Source organism: Trachemys scripta, chromosome 3, assembly GCF_013100865.1.
Source record: "Trachemys scripta elegans isolate TJP31775 chromosome 3, CAS_Tse_1.0, whole genome shotgun sequence".
Classification (NCBI taxonomy): domain Eukaryota; kingdom Metazoa; phylum Chordata; order Testudines; family Emydidae; genus Trachemys; species Trachemys scripta.
In genome coordinates this window covers 169,406,775-169,424,728 of record NC_048300.1, presented here as the reverse complement: position 1 = coordinate 169,424,728, position 17,954 = coordinate 169,406,775, and the positions used below count along the sequence as shown (strand labels likewise).

The window sequence follows — 17,954 nt, the reverse complement described above, 5'->3', positions numbered from 1 at the left end:
TTTCACTTACTCTTGCCTTTTTCTTTCTGGGCCTTTTTGGAGACTCACCATATCTGCTAAAAAATAAAATACAGTTACCCTAATATGAGTATTTGTCAATTTTAAACTAAAAAAATTTACTATCCATGACAATCCATTTCTTGCTATTTTAAACCTATTCTAAATGAATGCACTACTTATGACAGCCCTAAAGACAGAACTCCTCCGTTTATTGAATAGATACAACATGGGCAGCGTATAACACATTGTAAGAGACCACACAGTTGGTGCCAGTTATTAGCAATCCTGATAAAGACAACTTTCAATTATTAGCAACATTTTTCCAAGAACCAATCATGTCCCATTGACTTTAGTATTAACAGAATTCATATATGAGCAACTCTCATGCCACTTATCGACGGCTTTATTAGAAGAGGTTCCACTTGTAATGAATCTGCTGGCTCCAAATGCGAGACAGTACGTGACTGTTTGTGTGTCTCCCGGGCCTACAGTTAGAGTGACCAGATAGCAACTGTGAAAAAATGGGACAGGGTGAGGGTAATAGGTGCCTATATAAGAGAAAGTCCCAAAAGATGGGACTGTCCGTTTAAAAACGGAACATCTGGTCACACCTACCTACAGTGCACACACATTACTGCTGTACATGCTTTAGCCAACATTCATAACACACTTCATAGTGCTGCACAGTTGTGCACTTCGGCTTTGTGTCACAACTTCAAACATGTGGACCTTTCTCGCCAGTAAAGCTCAGGTTCTAGAGTCCCTATGAGAGTCCAGAAGAAGCTAGTGTGAGTAGCCGAGAAGTGTGGGGTCTTTAAATTTGTTGTTTCGTAGATTCTAAAGAACGGTGATGACACTGGACAAATCGTGGTCTAAAAAACTGTGTGACATTTTATTGTGTGTGACACACCTGAAGCATTGACTGTAAGTATACCAAAATTTCTTTAATTTACCTGTGCCTGTCACATAAACAGTTGGTATGGAGGGAGGATTCAGTCTGACTGTTTTACTTCATTTACTTAACTTACCATTTTACTTCAGAAGCTACACAGAGAAACATTATAATATTAAAGGAAACAATTTTGTATGTGTGGCTTTTTCATGTTTCCTGTTTATTTTTAACGTTGTATTGAACAATAATACAATATAAAAATATGACTATAGTACATCATTGTTCCATACCAGTACATGTATACATCCATTTGAAAATGGGGGCCTTTCGCTTATTGGCAACTTTCAGATAATGGCAACTTTTTGCTGGGAACCAAGAACTTGTTTACAACATAGTTTGTAATGTACTGAAATAGGATAGCTTTTATGTGTACCACTGAACTCTCTTAGCTGGACTTTCAGACCTACTCACATGTTTGTGATCATGTCTTCCATTAGTGGTTAGCATACAAAGGACATGAACCTGAATACTAATGCAACATAAGATGTCTTATTTAGACCCTGATCCTGCAAACAGATGTATCAGTGCTGACTCTTAGTCCCACACAGAATCCCTTTGGTTAATATTTTCTGACTTTATTAGGACTCAGTGCAGGCCTGAGGGTCTGCATCAGTTCATCTGTTTGCAAAATCAAAGTCTCATTTTGTAAGTTATAGGGTTATGTGGTTTTTGGCATAGAACATAGTGAATTTTAATCTTCACTGGCAACCCTGAGTCCATGTCATCACAACTTGTAGTGTAGCTGATGACTGTAAAGTCAGTCAAGCCAAAGAATCAAAAGCAGCAGTGAAAAATCCCATACAGCTCCATGCTCATGGGCCATACCATGCCATCATTTTTTGAGCAGAAGTCCACACAGAACCCTGTAAAGAAGAATTCTGCCCAAAAACTCATGGCACAAGATTCCTCAATATGCTTCAAACCCTGACTTGAGGGTGAAAACATTCAATTTCCAAGGCTGAAATGGATTTCTGTTAGTGCATTTGGAATTATTGTGAAGTATACACCTGGCCACTAGGAACTACAGTTAGAACTTTAACTCCCTTTACTTAGGTCCCTCCTAGTCATTACCACTCTGATCTAAATTGAACTGACTACCTACAGGTGAAAGGTTCTGTATCTCAGTGCAAATCCCCCTGAATCATCTAATCCCTATCAATGCACAATAATATTGTGAATTCTCTTCGTAGATTCTTTTGAACTGGACAGCAGATTCAACAAGTTCCAAAAAAGACTGCTTTAAGTACATGAGAGACAAGGTGAGTGAGGTAATATATTTTATTGGACCAACTTCTGTTGGTGAGAGAGACAAGCTTTTAAGGTTACACAGAGTTCTTCTTCAGGTACTTGAAGTACCTGAGGTAGACAGTTTTAACAATACTCAAATATAAAATGTCAAAATTCCTTAAAACCTAACAGCAATGCACATTTTAAAAATATAGAGATTATCTACATATTATTTGCAAAATTAGCTTTACAAAAATATTTTTAAAATCAAGTTTTCAACAAAACTACAAACTATTTAAATTACAATATAATCTACAGTTATTCAAATATAAAAAAATAAGAATGTTTCAGAAGTATTTATAGTGGAGGTATTTGTGTTCATTGTATTAGTGCTTATATTTTCCACATGGTTCTTTGAAAGGCCTCAGGGAGCCATTCATGGTGCCATAACACCACAGGATATTACTATGGCACCATAAATTGCTTCTGGAAATATATTAAGAGATACCAAGATGAAACAAATGTATATACTTTTCACTGAGCACATCAGTCCATATGAATTTGAACAGTTAACATATGCACTAATTAAAGACTACATTATTTGCAATGTAACCAATAACCAGGTCAAAGCAAGGTTATTGAGAGAAACGGATTTGACTTTGCAAACATAAGATATTTGCAGAATTAGCAAAAACTATGCCTTACAAATGAAAATGCTAGTAAGCAATGAAAGAACTGATCACACCTAATTAAAAATAGAATCATAGGACTGGAAGGGATCTTGAGAGGTCATCTAGTCCAGTCCCCTGAACTCATGGATGGACCAAGTATTATCTAGACCATTCCTGACAAGTGTTTGTCTAACCTGCTCTTTAAAATCTCCAATGACGGAGATTACAACCAATGATGGAGAATACAACCAAGATATAAAGACAGATAACAAGACAACCACAAAGACCAGATTTGATTCCAGTAAATGTGAAGACAATCACAACATTATGCAAAGATGCACAGCACATTTTGCAAAATGTACATGTACAATCATTTTGCAAAAGTGTGTTACTCTGCATAAATTGCAAAACTGCCCCCATCAAGGCATTAATGTGGTAAGAGCTTGGTATTTTGGAATTTATGCTCATCACCATATCACAACCACAAGTCTCTGTCTTCCAGTAAAAGTAAAAATCCTAATGGAAAATCTCAGCTGAAAATACAGTGCACAGTAAGAGGAATTCTCAAAGAGTCATTCATCAACATTCTGCTCCCAATCTGGAGAACACTTCAGAAGACCTGGTTGCCAAAGAACACAATATCAAGTGCAACTAATCCTGCTCTAAATAATCCTGGTCTCCAATAGATGGATTCCTCTTGGACCAGATGTTTTTTCAATGTGTTACCTTTTATTTCTCTCATCCAAAAATGCTGAGGAAGATCAGACAAGACAGAATACAGATGCTACTACTCACAGGGCTAGAATGGGCCTATCAATTTTGATGGTTCAACCTGCTGGTCCAGGCAGCATAAACTCCAGTACTTCTGCTCAACCTGCCAGAACTTTTATCCCAGGAACAGATTCTACACCTCAATCCACGGTGCCCAAGTCTGAGAACAAAGATGCCAGCTGGCTGTGCAACTTGGACTGCGATGGCTCTGAGAGAGTTTAGAAAGTCTTCTGCTCTGTGAAATTCAAGTGGTTCTTCATCTGGGCAAAACAAAAAGGATCTCATCCTCACCAGTCTTCCATTTTCTTTAATCTGGACTATCTCTTCATTTTAAAATAATCTGGTCTCTCCCACAATTCATGCATTTAGAAGAGATTTCACAAGTCAAAAACCACTATAAAACTCTTGTGTCTTCTTTCATCTCATATTAAGTTATTTTTAAAGGTCTAATTTCAAGTGTTGCCTCCTTTTCAGGAATTGCCTCCTTTCTCGGATATAAGTAAATGTGGCGATTGCCAAATTAATGGAACCATTCTCTGAGCAACTGCCAGAATAGACCCTGCATTCTCTCAATTAAGATTGCATTTGTGGAGAGTTTGCAATATGTAGGCCCTAGTGGGAGACCTGCCATATTCAGTTTTATAATGATAACCTGGTCCTTCCCTCATACTCCACATTCATGTGAAAGGTGATCTCTGTGTCCCAATCAATTTCCCAGTAGTTTCTTCCAAGATCCTCTCTACTAGGAGAAGATAGGCTACACTTTCTAGCTACTATTCAAACAAAACCAAGTAATTCCACAAAACACCTAGTTTGTTTGTAATACAGGAGATAATAATAGAGGGCAGTCAGTTTCCACTCAGAGATTGTCCAAGTGGATTAGGTTCTGCATAGTCTCTTGTATTCCAGTACCAACAGGTGCTAAGGCATATTATACCAGGTTTAAGGAGCCTTCACTGCGTGTCTCAGAAATGCCCCCTTTGTTGAGATATAAAAGGCTCACACCTTCATGAAGCATTGGACTACCCTTGAGTCTAAGATATTCGGTCTGGGATAGCACTCTTGCAATCTGTCCAAGTAAGGCTCCTAAGACCCACCTCCTTTGGGTCTGGGGATTGTTTTTTAATCAATTATAGTGGGGAATTGTTGAAGAACAAGAACTGTTACTTACCAAGTTAAATTGTGGGGGGTTGGGAAAGATTGCCTGCTTACATAGATCTATGCTACCTGCTGTCCCTGTTATTTCAATCTTATACTCGATTCTTGATTTAGTGAAAGGAAACGATATCTTCAGGGGGAAGAGGAGGGCATAAGTAGGGTGCACATCCAATACCAGTGGACACTGCTTTCCAAAAAGGTCCAAGTTTATGCACCAATGGTGCACACATCAAACAGAATATCTATGCAAACAATTTGTCAAAGAGCCACAAATACTGTTATGACCCAGGGACCTCCTGGTGCCAATTGACAGAGGGCACAGGGGGTGCATACAGTTTTACAAGGTCAAAGATATGTATATTAGTTCACCAAATTATGGCATGTGAGGTCTCTGCCAAAAGCTAGTAGCCCACTGGTCATCATAATTGTTGCAAGACGTTTGTATAGAAAATGGTTCAAGAAATATGTAAAATATAAAATATCAGGTTCCAAAACGGTTGAAGCAAAGCTTGTGACCTGAGGTGAACCTCAGAGCTAACTTAATCAGCATGTAGAACAAAAAACATCCATGGAGACAGGCTATGTTTCCTATCTGAGCCAGGTGCAGACCTGAGAATTTACAGAAACAAAGGAACCCCAAGATAAGTTTCTGAAAAGGGGACCTCCTGGAGTTTTAATTATATAATTTAATTAATGGAGATATCCTATCTCCTAGAACTAGAAGGGACCTTGAAAGGTCATCGAGTCCAGCCCCCTGCCTTCACTAGCAGGACCAAGTACGGATTTTGACCCAGAGCCCTAAGTGGCCCCCTCAAGGATTGAACTCCCCAACCCTGGGTTTAGCAGGCCAATGCTCAAACCACTGAGCTATCCCTCAGACAATAGTCTGTAACTGCATTTCAAAAAAGGAGAGGGGACACCATCACCTAGGAAGCAAGCTGAAAATGCGTATTTGCCTCATGAAAGTGGGATCACAGCCCAGCCTGGCTGTAAAATTCTGCTAGGACTTTGAGTGAGCATTGTTCTGCAAGACATAAAAGTATCTAGTTAAATAAGTCTAGGGTCTGGAATGTATGTTATGATTGTATTTTATATGTAAACATTTGTTTCCAATACTTCTATTTGCTAATACCAGAATCTCTATCCTTTGTTAAATAAACTTAGATATGGTTATAATTAAAACAAATATAAGTGCTGTCTGTTAAGCAGAGCAGTGATCTAAGGTGGAACTGATAAGCTGGGGTGTATTGGTTCTTTGGGAGCAGCAAATCTGTGACCACTGTTAATGTCCAATGGATCAGGGACTGGATATTCCAGGGAGATGCTTAGAGGTTGGAGTGTGCCTATTGCTAACCTGCAAAGAGACATTGGGGCCTGAATAGATCTATAGGGGTGTGCTTGTGTTGTCCGTGGCCAGTGGAGCTGAGGAGCTGACCCATGGCATACACAGGTCGTAGTGAGATGCCTCACAGTTCTGGGTACCCCCAGGAAGGGTCAAAGCTATCAGAAGAAACTGTTCTTTATTAAACAAAGAATAAGTCTTCTAAAAAAAGTATCTATTCAGGAAATATATCAAGTCACTATACTGAATAAGTGTGTAGTAAGAACTCCACCACATGGAACTCAGCTATAGGTATCTGATAATACAGACTGCACAAGAAGCATTCCAGTAAAATAAGTTCACTGACCTTTAAGAACAGGCATCTGAGCTAAATCAAGGCAAATGGAAGTCCATTCAACTATCCACTCTGACAAGTGTTGCTTGAAAATGAGTTTCCCTCAGCTTTAACCCAATATAAGTCAAAAGGAGACGAGGGGATTGGTAAAAGTCCCTCAAATCATCAGCGTAGCAGCAAAGAGCTCATTTGACACCAATCTTATGATAGGTTTCAGAGTAGCAGCCGTGTTAGTCTGTATCCGCAAAAAGAACAGGAGTACTTGTGGCACCTTAGAGACTAACAAATTTATTAGAGCATAAGCTTTCGTGGACTAGAGCCCACTTCTTCGGATGATAAACAGCTACACACTGGAGAGATTAGATTTGGGAATGAACACTAGAAGAGGGGTTCATATAAAAATAAGACTCCCATTGCCATCAACAGGCTTTGTATGGGCCCTTACTACCTACCTTGTCTTCAGAAAAAAACAAAAAGGCCTATGAGGGCTTGAAGCTCACTTCCCCATCTAGTCAATGTAATTGCCTCAAATAAAGAATATGAAATGCAAATGACAATCATTAATAGGCTCAGAGGGAGGATCTTCTAACTCATTCAAGTCTAAATTAGATCCAAATCATGCACAGAAGCCAAACTGGTAGATAAATATGTCCAAGGCCTTTTAGAAAGTGCCTTGACCTATGATTCACAGGGAGAACTTCAATAGTTACAAGATCAATTGCAAGCAATTCTAGGTGAGTTTTGATGGATTAGTCTTCAACCCAGACTTGTCAATGAAATCCAATACACATAAAGAAACAAGAAGCAATCTACCAGATACCACCCATCTAAGCAAGTATAAGAGAAGAGGCTTTATAGATAAGGAATTTCTTGGCTTCAAGAGAACTCACATTTAGGAATGAGTGGACAGAGCTATTAAAGTGATTACACATTCCTTTTGGGAAAGCCCAGTAGTCTGAGTTGGGCAGATCCTCCATGAGTGTTATCACTTGTGAAGTCTCACACAGTTTGAAAATCTTGTTGTGACCCCTTTTACTCAATGTATATTTAAAGCAACTGGGGGAGACTGCAAGGCATTATGGTTTACAGTGTTATGAATATGCTGATGTAAAGGATGCTTACAGCTGAGTTATATCAGCCCTGAACATGACTGTTTCCCTGTGTTCTCAGTATTTGGCTGAGATAAGAACCTTGGTGAAACTAGAGTCAGTTCAGATGAGATAAGGAGGTTTTGGCAGAGAGAAGTGGAGTTGGCAGAGGTTGCTGCAATACCTGAAAATGAGGGCCTCTGTCTACAAATTTTCGAAGTGGTTTGCAATGTCAGGATTTTACTGGTGTAATTTCTGCTCCTGATAACAGTGGGTTACCAGAAATTGATTATTTCTTCTTCAACAAAAGATTGCATCCTTTCATCACAGATGCAATCCTTGCTACAATTATCACTGCAATTGTCACATCAAGGTTAGGCCACTGTAATGTCTGTGTGGGTCTACTCTTCAAAATCATTAAGCAGCCTTTGCTAGAAGAGTATATTCCGGCCCCCATTCTGATAGCCACAGTATCTCTGTGCTCCATATTCTGTGCTGTTTGCCAATTCAATTTCAGGTGAAATTCAAAACACTGACCATTTTCTATAAAGACTTCTTACAGTTCAAGTAAAGATGAGCTGGATTCACAGATTGAGACTACAATAACTCAAGCACAATATTTATATAAACAGGTGGGAGGATTCAGAGATTGCCACCAGAATTTCCAGAACAGCAGATGCCTGATCATCTATCATTTACATTTCAACTATAACCGCTTATGAATGATGAGATGATCAAAGTTGTTTATTGTGTTTATCACCCGTATCAGAGCACTGGCAATAAAGTACCAAGCAAATGATACCAAGCAAATGATTTGTAGTATTGGAACTGCCCATCACCTTAGAGAAATGTTGATATAGTGGAATCCTACCATGTATTTAATTAGCTGAACCCACCACTTAACTGATTTCACTACAGCTGGAAAAAGATGAATAGTCTTGATCAAGCAATTTCTCCTGGAAGAAGAAAAACGATGTGGGCATAAACTAATGAAATGTGTGCATACTGTACATAGGCCAAATCTATTAGGATTAACCCTGTTATGAGCTCTAACATTCTAATACAACACAGTCATTTGAAAGAAATCTGAATGCTGGATAAACAACTTCCCAGAAATAGGAGGAAGGCTGCTGACTTAATGGAGTCTCAAACGATTCCCAAAAAAGCAAGAGCAATAGACTGAAACGGAAGCTGAAACTTCTCTTGTGTATCCAATTTAAGGTCTGAAAGAAAGATATTAAGTTGACAGACTCAAAATGCAGAGGTCCACCACCTAATTTGTATTTCAGTGACCAATCAACCAAATATATTTTTATAGACTGTGACTATCGCTACAAAGAGAATCTACCACATCTGACCAGCACGGAGACCCTCATGGGTGAGTGCTCCCAAAGATGAATTCTGCAAAGTGGAGAACCTTGAGCTGTCTATCTCCACCAGGGCTGAATTTCACTATTAGGGTTTTTGGGGAAGCTAATATTTAGAGCTCTCATTTTACATTATACTGTAAAAAAAATTATTACGCCCTTGTATATTTCAAAATTACAAAACTACCAAAAGATACATGTAACTTAACATCAATTATACTCCTACTGGGTCTAGGTTCTAACATTCATGACATTAGTTCAAAAACTAATAAAAGAAAGCTTGGTAAGAACAAGCCCACTAAAAATATCAATTTTCTAATATCAAACCGATATGAAGCACTTTATATACAAAAGGCAATTTACAGAAAAAAGTGAGAATCCATGCATTCGGCAGATTAATTAGTCATTTCAAAATAATGCCTGTAGTATTTTTGTGAAGTATAAAAATAAAAATGAAGTTGAAAGGACAACAAAAACAAAAAAGCAGAAGCTATAACATACCAGATATGAATAAGATTAACAGTCTGAACCATGCATCCAGTTCCACTATCCGAGAGAAAATGATGGATATTTTTCTTCTCTTGATAATAATGACCATTAAAAAACTTGACAGAAAAATAGCTTTAGCAAAGATCGCTAGAAAACCCACAAATATTGCCTGATACTTCAACCGTATTTTCAATATAGCAATCAGTTCAGAGCAGTCAACAACACACATCCCATAGAGACACTTTACAGAAACTGCTTAACTCAGCAATTCCTGAAAGACGTGAAAACTAGTCACTGTTCAGCAATGCCTTTGTCGGTGCCTTTTAACAGACATCTCCTACAGTCTAGAAAGCAGTTCGTAGAAATTCCAAGAAAGAAACCAATTTAATAATTAAATTCAATAAAATTATACTTTTAGATTTTATTTTAAAAAAGTAAAAGATCCAGCAATAACACTCTGGAACAGTAATTGAAAATACATCTTAGATATGAATGATAACTGTGTTTAAGTAATAAGAAAATGCAATGTAATATATATTTGTGTGTGTGTGTGTGTGTGTGTGTGTGTGTGTGTGTGTGTGTGTGTGTGTGTGAGAGAGAGAGAGAGAGAGAGAGAGAATGCAGTTCTAAGGTTGGGATTTAAAATACACAGAATTTAAGAAATTCAGAGAATACATCACAATAACAATGTGCACTATGAAAGGGTGTTTTAAAAGTATCACATTCAATAACTCTTTGGCAAACATTTGTTGCAGAAATAAATGCCAATATATGCCAGTATAGAAATGGCAGATCTTTTAATGGTGAAGCTGCATAAGGCTGGTTATGCAGAAACATGTCTCAGTTTCCCAAAGGCGGCACATGCCCTGACTTTACTATTATATGTTAGATAATCTACAAACTAGCAATGACAGTAGTCACTACGAACGTTAACAAGGTCAGGTCACCATTTGCCTTCAATATTTAAAAACAAAACAAAGAAACACTGACAAGGACTGAAACACTTTAGTGAAATGAATCCAAGTATCAGAGGGGTAGCCGTGTTAGTCTGTATCCAGAAAAAACAACGAGGAGTCCGGTGGCACCTTAAAGACTAACAGATTTATTTGGGCATAAGCTTTCATGGGTAAAAAACCCACTTCTTCCATGCATCTGAAGAAGTGGGCTTTTTACCCATGAAAGCTTACGCCCAAATAAATCTGTTAGTCTTTAAGGTGCCACTGGACTCCTCGTTGTCAGTGAAATGAATGTTACTGGTACAACAGTCAAACTAAGAAATATGAGACAATGCATTGAATCCAGAAAATCCAAAAAACTGTCAGAAACGATAATGATGGACTTTAATCCCACTGAGCACTCTGATTCTGAACTAGCCAAACTCTGAAGTCCTATGGGACAACTCATATGCTTAAAATTAAGCACATGCTTAAATTCTTTGCTGGTTCACTGTCAAAGTCCTCAGCATCTTGCATGATCAAGCCCTCCAAATTAAGATTACATTAAGAAAGATCTTACCGCTGAACTTCTGGTGAAACTCTGGAAGAACGCCAGTATGGCAAAGATTTAAACTTCTCTTTGCCCACTGCAACATAATAATGATTATCTTCTAAGCCATCTGAGTTACGTACAGCATGACCATCCAATGTGTACAGCCTTAAGCAAAAGAAATTGAAATAAAGATTATGAAATAACAATGAATAGAGTATAATGCAATACTTAGACTTGCAGTGCAAATTTCAGGGTTTTTTCAATGCCCCACACAGCTGTGATTCCAGAGAACAGAGGAATTATACACATAAATTAAGTAACTATTTTAATACTGGAGGACAATTCAACATTTTATTGCTAAGTCTTAGAAAGCAAATTAAATATTTATAAAATAAGAGAGATATTTTATGTATTTGGGAGCACCATACATAGTGCTAGAGGATGTTCAAAAGATATAGACACTTAGGCTGTGGCTACACTCAAAACTTCAAAGCGCTGCCATGGGAGCGCTCCCGCGGCAGCGCTTTGAAGTGTGAGTGTGGTTGCGTGCCAGTGCTGGGAGAGAGCTCTCCCTGCATTGCAGGTACTCCACCTCCACGAGGGGATAGCTTACAGTGCTGGGAGCGCGGCTCCCAGTGCTGGGGCACTGTTTACACTGGCGCTTTACAGCGCTGTAACTTGCTGCGCTCAGGGGAGTGTTTTTTCACACCCCTGAGCGAGAAAGTTGCAGCGCTGTAAAGCGCCAGTGTAGCCATAGCCTTATAGAAGCAGCATCCGGTGACATGTTTTGGACCCTTCAGCAACCTCTTGGGGTCCCTGTGACATTAAGCTTGCTATGAAGTTGCAAATCAGCATTGCAATGAAACATGGGAATTGAGGAAGGCTGAAAAACACTGGGTTGACATTTTCAGTTCTTGTCAGCTGCTTCATATCAAGCGGCAGAACAAGATCAGAAATTAGGATATTGGAAGCCAAACCCAGCAATCACCTCCATCAGTTCTGGTTCAGTTTCAGCAGCTTTCTTGGTATGAACATATCATTAGAATGGAAGACCACTGAATTCCAAAGTGCATATATCAAGGAATGCTGCTATGGAATGACAAGTTTGCCAGTAACGGACATAATCTGAATATTCAGTCAGTTCAGGTTAGGGATGCAGCCAGAGATCAATCCAAGTGGCACTTGATATGCAAGAAGGCCATGTCCCTTTGGGCTCAGCCATGATGGTGATGATGCAATAGAAAAGGAAACAGCTACAATTATAAAGCAAAAGCTATAGTTAAGGTTGCAACTGGTTTCTATTAAATGAAGACACAATGGACAAGATACTCGGCTGATGTAAATGGGTGTAGCTAAGTGGAGCTATGCCCAATTTCACCAGCTGAGGAGCTGGTCAAATTTTCTAAAAATGTCATGTTTTGGCTGAACATATCCATGCTTTGTCTCTGAACGCTGGGTTTTCCTATAGAAACAGGGGAAAATCCATTTAGTCAGTTTAGAGCTATAATAAGATGGGGAAAATGACATGCATTCTGACCAAGATTTTTTTCATGCACATACTGTAACACAAAAACAGCTGAACCTTGAGGGCCACAAGTTACTTCCCCGAAGGTGCTGGAACCTCTTGCAAGGAACTGAGCCAATGGGAGTTGAGGGACTGGAAATTATTGAAGATTTGCACTCTAGTTTTAAAGGGAGAGGCCCAAGTTCCATTGCAAAAAAAGTGCATTAATTTGTTCACCTACATTTTTGCATACAATTACTGCAATATGTGCAAATCAGGATTTCCAATCGCAGATAGGTGGATGTCAAAATCAAAAGGCACAAACCTGCATATATTTTTGTGTATGGACCTCAGACTTCAAAATTATGGTGCAGAAAACTCAAAGTTAGCATGGAATTAGTCCTCTGTGAATAGTGCATTTGCTAACAGAAAAAAAAGTTTTTAATTTGTGGTTATGAATATCTGAAATACTGTAGTGAGTACGGACTAAATCTGAATATGCACACTTCCTGACATATGAACAGAAGTGTAAATAAGGTAGTGGAGAAAACAGACCAGTTATAGATTTTTCAGTTGTTTATATCTTTGACAAACATTTCCATTTTAGGCTTGTAGTAGGTTGACCTGTTCCTTTATGGGTCAAGAGGCATGGCGCTAGCTAGACCTGTTCCATCAGCCCACCTCCACAATAATCAACAGCATCTTAGTCAGAAGGGGAAGAACTAATTGGGATCAGGTAACAGCCTGAAACATCTAGGCCTCATGAAAGGGCTGAGAAGACTATTTGCAGGAGGAACCACACCTGGCCTTCTGTGGAAGTCCCTGAAGTAGTGTCTGGAAGAAGGGATGGGAAGAGAGTCCGGACAGTAGGCTGAAGAGGAGCCCAAGGAAGGTCTAAGAATTCTTGCTAAAAGCTTGGAACAGATCATCTAGAAGCAACAGAGTAGGGAAAAGACTTGGGTCTATTGGTTGAACACAATATGACTGTGAGCCGTCAATATGATGTGGCCATAAAAAAAGGCTAATGCAATTCTAGGATGCATCAGACAAGGTATTTCCAGCAAAGATAGGGAAGTGTTATTACCACTACACAAAGCAATGGTGAGCCTCATCTGGAAAACTGTGTGCAATTCTGGGATCCCATGTTTAAGATTAATTCAAACTGGAACCAGTGCAGAGAAGAGCTACTACGATCATCAGAGGAATGGAGAACCTACCTACCTTACAAGAAGAGACTTAAGGAACTTGGCTTGTTTGGCCTAATCAAAATGAAGGATGAGGGGAAATATGATTGCTTTCTATAAATACATCAGAGGAAAAAACACCAGCAAGGGAGAGGAGTTTTTAAGTTAAGGGGCAATGTTGGCACAAGAACAAATGAATATAAACTGGCCATCAATAAGTTTAGGCTTGACATTAGACAAAGGTTTCTAACCATCAAAGAAATGAAGTTCTGGAACAGCCTTCTAAGGGTAGTATTGGGGACAAAAAGCCTCACTTGTTTTAAGACTGACCTTGATAGGTTTATGAGGGGATGGTATGAGACTACCTACAATGGCATATGCAACTTCTATTAGCAAATATCTCCAGCAGTCAGAGATGAGAAATGAGATGGAGAGTTACCAAAGAATTCTTTTCCAGGGTCTAACTAATCACTATATTTGGGATTGTGAAGGAGTTTTCCCCCAGGTCAGATTTGCAGAGATCCTGGGGGGAGGGTTCTGGGGTTCCCCTTCCTCTGCAGCATGGGGTCACGTGCTGGTTTGAACTAGAGTGAATGATGGATTCTCTGTAGCCTGAAGTCTTTAAACCAAGATTTGAGGACTTCAGTAACTCAACCAGAAGTTATGGGCCTATTAGAGGAGAGTGTGGGTGAGGTGCTGTGGCCTGCAATGACTATGATTATGATGGTCCCTTCTGGCCTTAAAGTCTGTGAGTCTTAACTTTTTGTTTATGTGAACTTTTGTTTGGATTTTTGTTATCCCTGAAGGGGGTCCAGACTATACATGACTTAGCAAGAGAGGTAGGTGTGAAGAGAAACAGGCTGAACAGAGCCAAAAGATCAACAGAGGGCACTAGAGGCAAAGACCCTGCAATACCATGCTCTGACACCAGGAGGCACTGAATGAAACTGCTTACAGTGCCAAAACTTTACACGCTTAACCTAATGGGACATTTTCCCGGAAAATTTGAGAAAGAATGGTTGAGCCATTTTTGAATTACCATATGTGAGGATATAATATATTTTCTGGTGTAACTATTAGAATGGTTTCACAGTTTAAAACTGTTTCCTAAGGGTACGTCTATACTTACCTCCGGGTCCGGCGGTAAGCAATCGATCTTCTGGGTTCGCTTTATCGCATCTTGTCTAGACGCGATAAATCGATCCCGGAAGTGCTCGCCGTCGACACCGGTACGCCTGCTCCGTGAGAGGAGTACGCGGAGTCGACAGGGGAGCCTGCCTGCCGCGTCTGGACCCGCGGTAAGTTCGAACTAAGGTACTTAGACTTCAGCTACGTTATTCACGTAATGAAGTTGCGTATCTTAGTTCGAAGTGGGGGGTTAGTGTGGACCAGGCCTAAGTGGGTGCTTTGAACAGTATGGATTGTCTCTGAACTGCTACGTTGAGGAAGGGACAGAAGTCTGCCCATAGTGTGGACGTTTTATTTAAATTCTAAGGAGAGGATCTGTGAGCAGAAAAGAAAATAAACTTCCCATTAATCTGAAGGGCATCCAAGAGCTTTGAACCCAAAAAAATCTAAGTTGGGCATATATGTTGAACCCCTTCCTTTCGCCCTCATTCATTTGTCTGTCTATACACTGCAAACTCCTCAGGGTATGATTTGTCTTCTTTTCTCCCTTCCTTCGTGCCTTCTTTTCTGCTTCGAAACCACATAGCACACTCCAATCACTACCAAAAATAAACAGTTACTAATAAAACAACAACAACCTTAGCCAAACAGGAAATCAGCTGAAGTTACACCAGTTATAAATTTGACCCAGTATTTCACACTTAAAGCATAGGTTAATCTCATCTTCACAACTATGTTAACACTAGTCCATTTTATCTTCCTGACCCCAGCCCTTCCATAAAGACTGTTCCTTTTCAAGAGTAGAAAAGATGTATTTTATGTTACTCTTGTAATCTTCTCCATTAATGTCTGTACTAAATACAGAACACCAGGTTTTTAAAGCAAAAAGGTACATACAATGGTGTCCTGATGAACCAAACTAATTGCTATGAACATTTATTAAATATAGATATATAAAAAGGTACTGAACTAAATGCAATAGGAAACACAAATTCTCAGAAACCTGAAAAAGTCCTGCCCTGGATATTCCGTTTTCTTTCATACATAACTAATCAAAAATATTAGATTGTCATTAATAACTGGTGTGGCATATGAATACAAAAAGAATCCTAAATTGCCAGACTCAGGACTTTTGTTAGCTGTATTAAATTACCAGTTGTACTCTTACCTATGAACACCACCGGAGCGAGGAAAGATTTTTTCATTTATTAGTGCAAGGACGCAATTCCAGTTTTTCAGAGTAAACCTGGGTATGATAAATTTTATAGGTGGTATAAGCATATCTCCATTTGTGAAAACACTGCCAAAAGACAAAAGAAGCCATATTTTTTCAGTAGTGAAAGACAGACAAAAAAACTAAAAATATCAGTTGACAACTTTATGTAATCTGGATCATTAGTAGTGTAGCCATGTAGATTTCAATAATACGTTTTAAATCTTAGTCCATTTCATAAAACATGAAAACTCATCCATAAAGACAGAATTGTATCCTTTAATATGTTTCTGTCTGACATGATGGGAGAGTCAGTGAAATATGTCCACTTGGAGAAGCCAAGAAGAATATAGCCCTTGAAAATTCAATTACTTTCTCTCCATATTGTCCAAAGATGTCCTCACAAATCCCAGAGGAAATAATGTACAATCCTTTAAAAGCGATAATAGAATCAATTGATTTCTTCACTGCTGCCCATATTAGAAAGCTGTTCCTACTCAACCTTTAAGAGTGGCTGGAATCACTTTTTGGCTCACCTCACTTCTTAGGAGTCACAGTAAATAATAGAGCAGTATTGGTCTCTCTAAAAATAATTTTGCTATTTGGGCCATCAGCCCTATAGGCCCCTCTACAAAAGTAGCCTCACCCTCTGCTGGGAGGGTGGTATTTTATATCAGCAGCAGGGGACAGGTCCAAGAGTAAGCACTGGCTGACTGCAGAGAATGTTCAGGCTCTTGGTGCAGCTTCCAGTAACTCCAGCGGCCCTAGAACATTTTGCTATAGAGGGGAAGGAGCATTTGTGCTTCTTCACATGCAGAAAAGCAGCATCCCTACCACACAAAATGGACAAACTCTGTGGAATGACAGAGGATGTGCTCCTTTGGTGATGGAGGAGGGGGCAGTCAAGGTCACACATATACAGTGTGAAATGAGCTCCCTCCTGTTTCCCCTGAATAGCCACATATTAGTACATTGATATTTCTCCCTACCTCCACACACTCCATCCAGATTTTTTTTTGAGGCATAGGTGTTCTTTTCTCTCAGAAGAACAAGCAGTTTCTGCTATCCCACCCCCAAACCCTTGTGCTGATTACATGGGGAGCAATTTCAAGGAGATAATAGGGTTTATCTCCCTAGAAAGGGTGAGGGATCCTGCAGTCCAAAGTAGATTGAAACAGGAGGAAAAGCTTTGACCTCCTCACCAAGGAGGAAGACCAGCTGTGGGGGAGCACAGCTTGGCTAAACCAGGGAGTGGAGAGAGAGCACCTCTCTGCTTCAAACCGGCTAAATTAAAAAGACTAAGACTGGTCTATTAGTCAACCTGACCCTCTCGTCTCTATAATGCACAGGTGGTGATTTGAACAATGTCTGAATATGTTTTATTATTTCCTTATTACTCTTCATGATGCCACTAACATTCTAATGAGATTTTATCCCATTAACAAAAAGGAGTAGTGCAACAATCCAAAACTGACTACATTTTTTGTGGACCTGCCTACACTGAAGCACCAAACTGTGCTACCTACCTGGTTCTGCTTAGCATGGTACGGCACATCCAAAATGCCAAAACTGCATGAGGCAGAACCAGGCTATAACCATGTGGTAGGTTCTACACAAGACTTGGCATCAGGTGACTGCAGCCTACACAAAAGCCCTAAAACAGGGCTGTCAAACTCCTCCTGTGGGGAGGGCTAAGTTCCATTTGTAGGTATAGTTGTTGGACTGGAATATACACTTGGGGCTGTTTACTACGTAAAAGCAGATTTACCCAAGAACAGAAGTTAGCATAAAGATCACAAATAGTATATGGCCTTTATGTAGCAACTGAATGTTCAGGGTCATATGCTGCAACTCTCACTCACAGTAATACCAGCTCCATAAATGTTAGTCCTATTAAAACCATGTTTCCTTTTCCCTTCTTCCTCTTCCCTTCTTTTGTTCCTTTTCAACTCAGGGCTTGTCTACACTACCACTTACTTCGGTATAACTTACGTCACTCAGGAGTGTGAATAATCCACACCCCTGAGCGACACAAGTT

The 17,954-nt window shown here is 39.5% G+C and overlaps 1 protein-coding gene across 3 annotated transcripts in view; it reads right to left on the bottom strand.

Moving 5' to 3' along the window:
• The window catches only part of DCDC2C (doublecortin domain containing 2C), a 108,898-nt gene that overhangs the window by 62,293 nt on the left and 28,651 nt on the right, over positions 1-17,954 (bottom strand). Inside the window, exons 4-6 of one of the 3 annotated variants that reach the window (XM_034766448.1) lie at positions 15,872-16,003; positions 10,915-11,052; positions 11-53 (exon numbers count right to left, since the gene is read on the bottom strand). In XM_034766448.1, the coding sequence (XP_034622339.1) occupies positions 11-53; positions 10,915-11,052; positions 15,872-16,003 (313 nt within the window). Of the gene's footprint in view, positions 1-10; positions 57-10,914; positions 11,053-15,871; positions 16,004-17,954 lie in introns of all 3 variants that reach the window. The other 2 variants (XM_034766449.1, XM_034766447.1) reach the window with 2 other exon arrangements.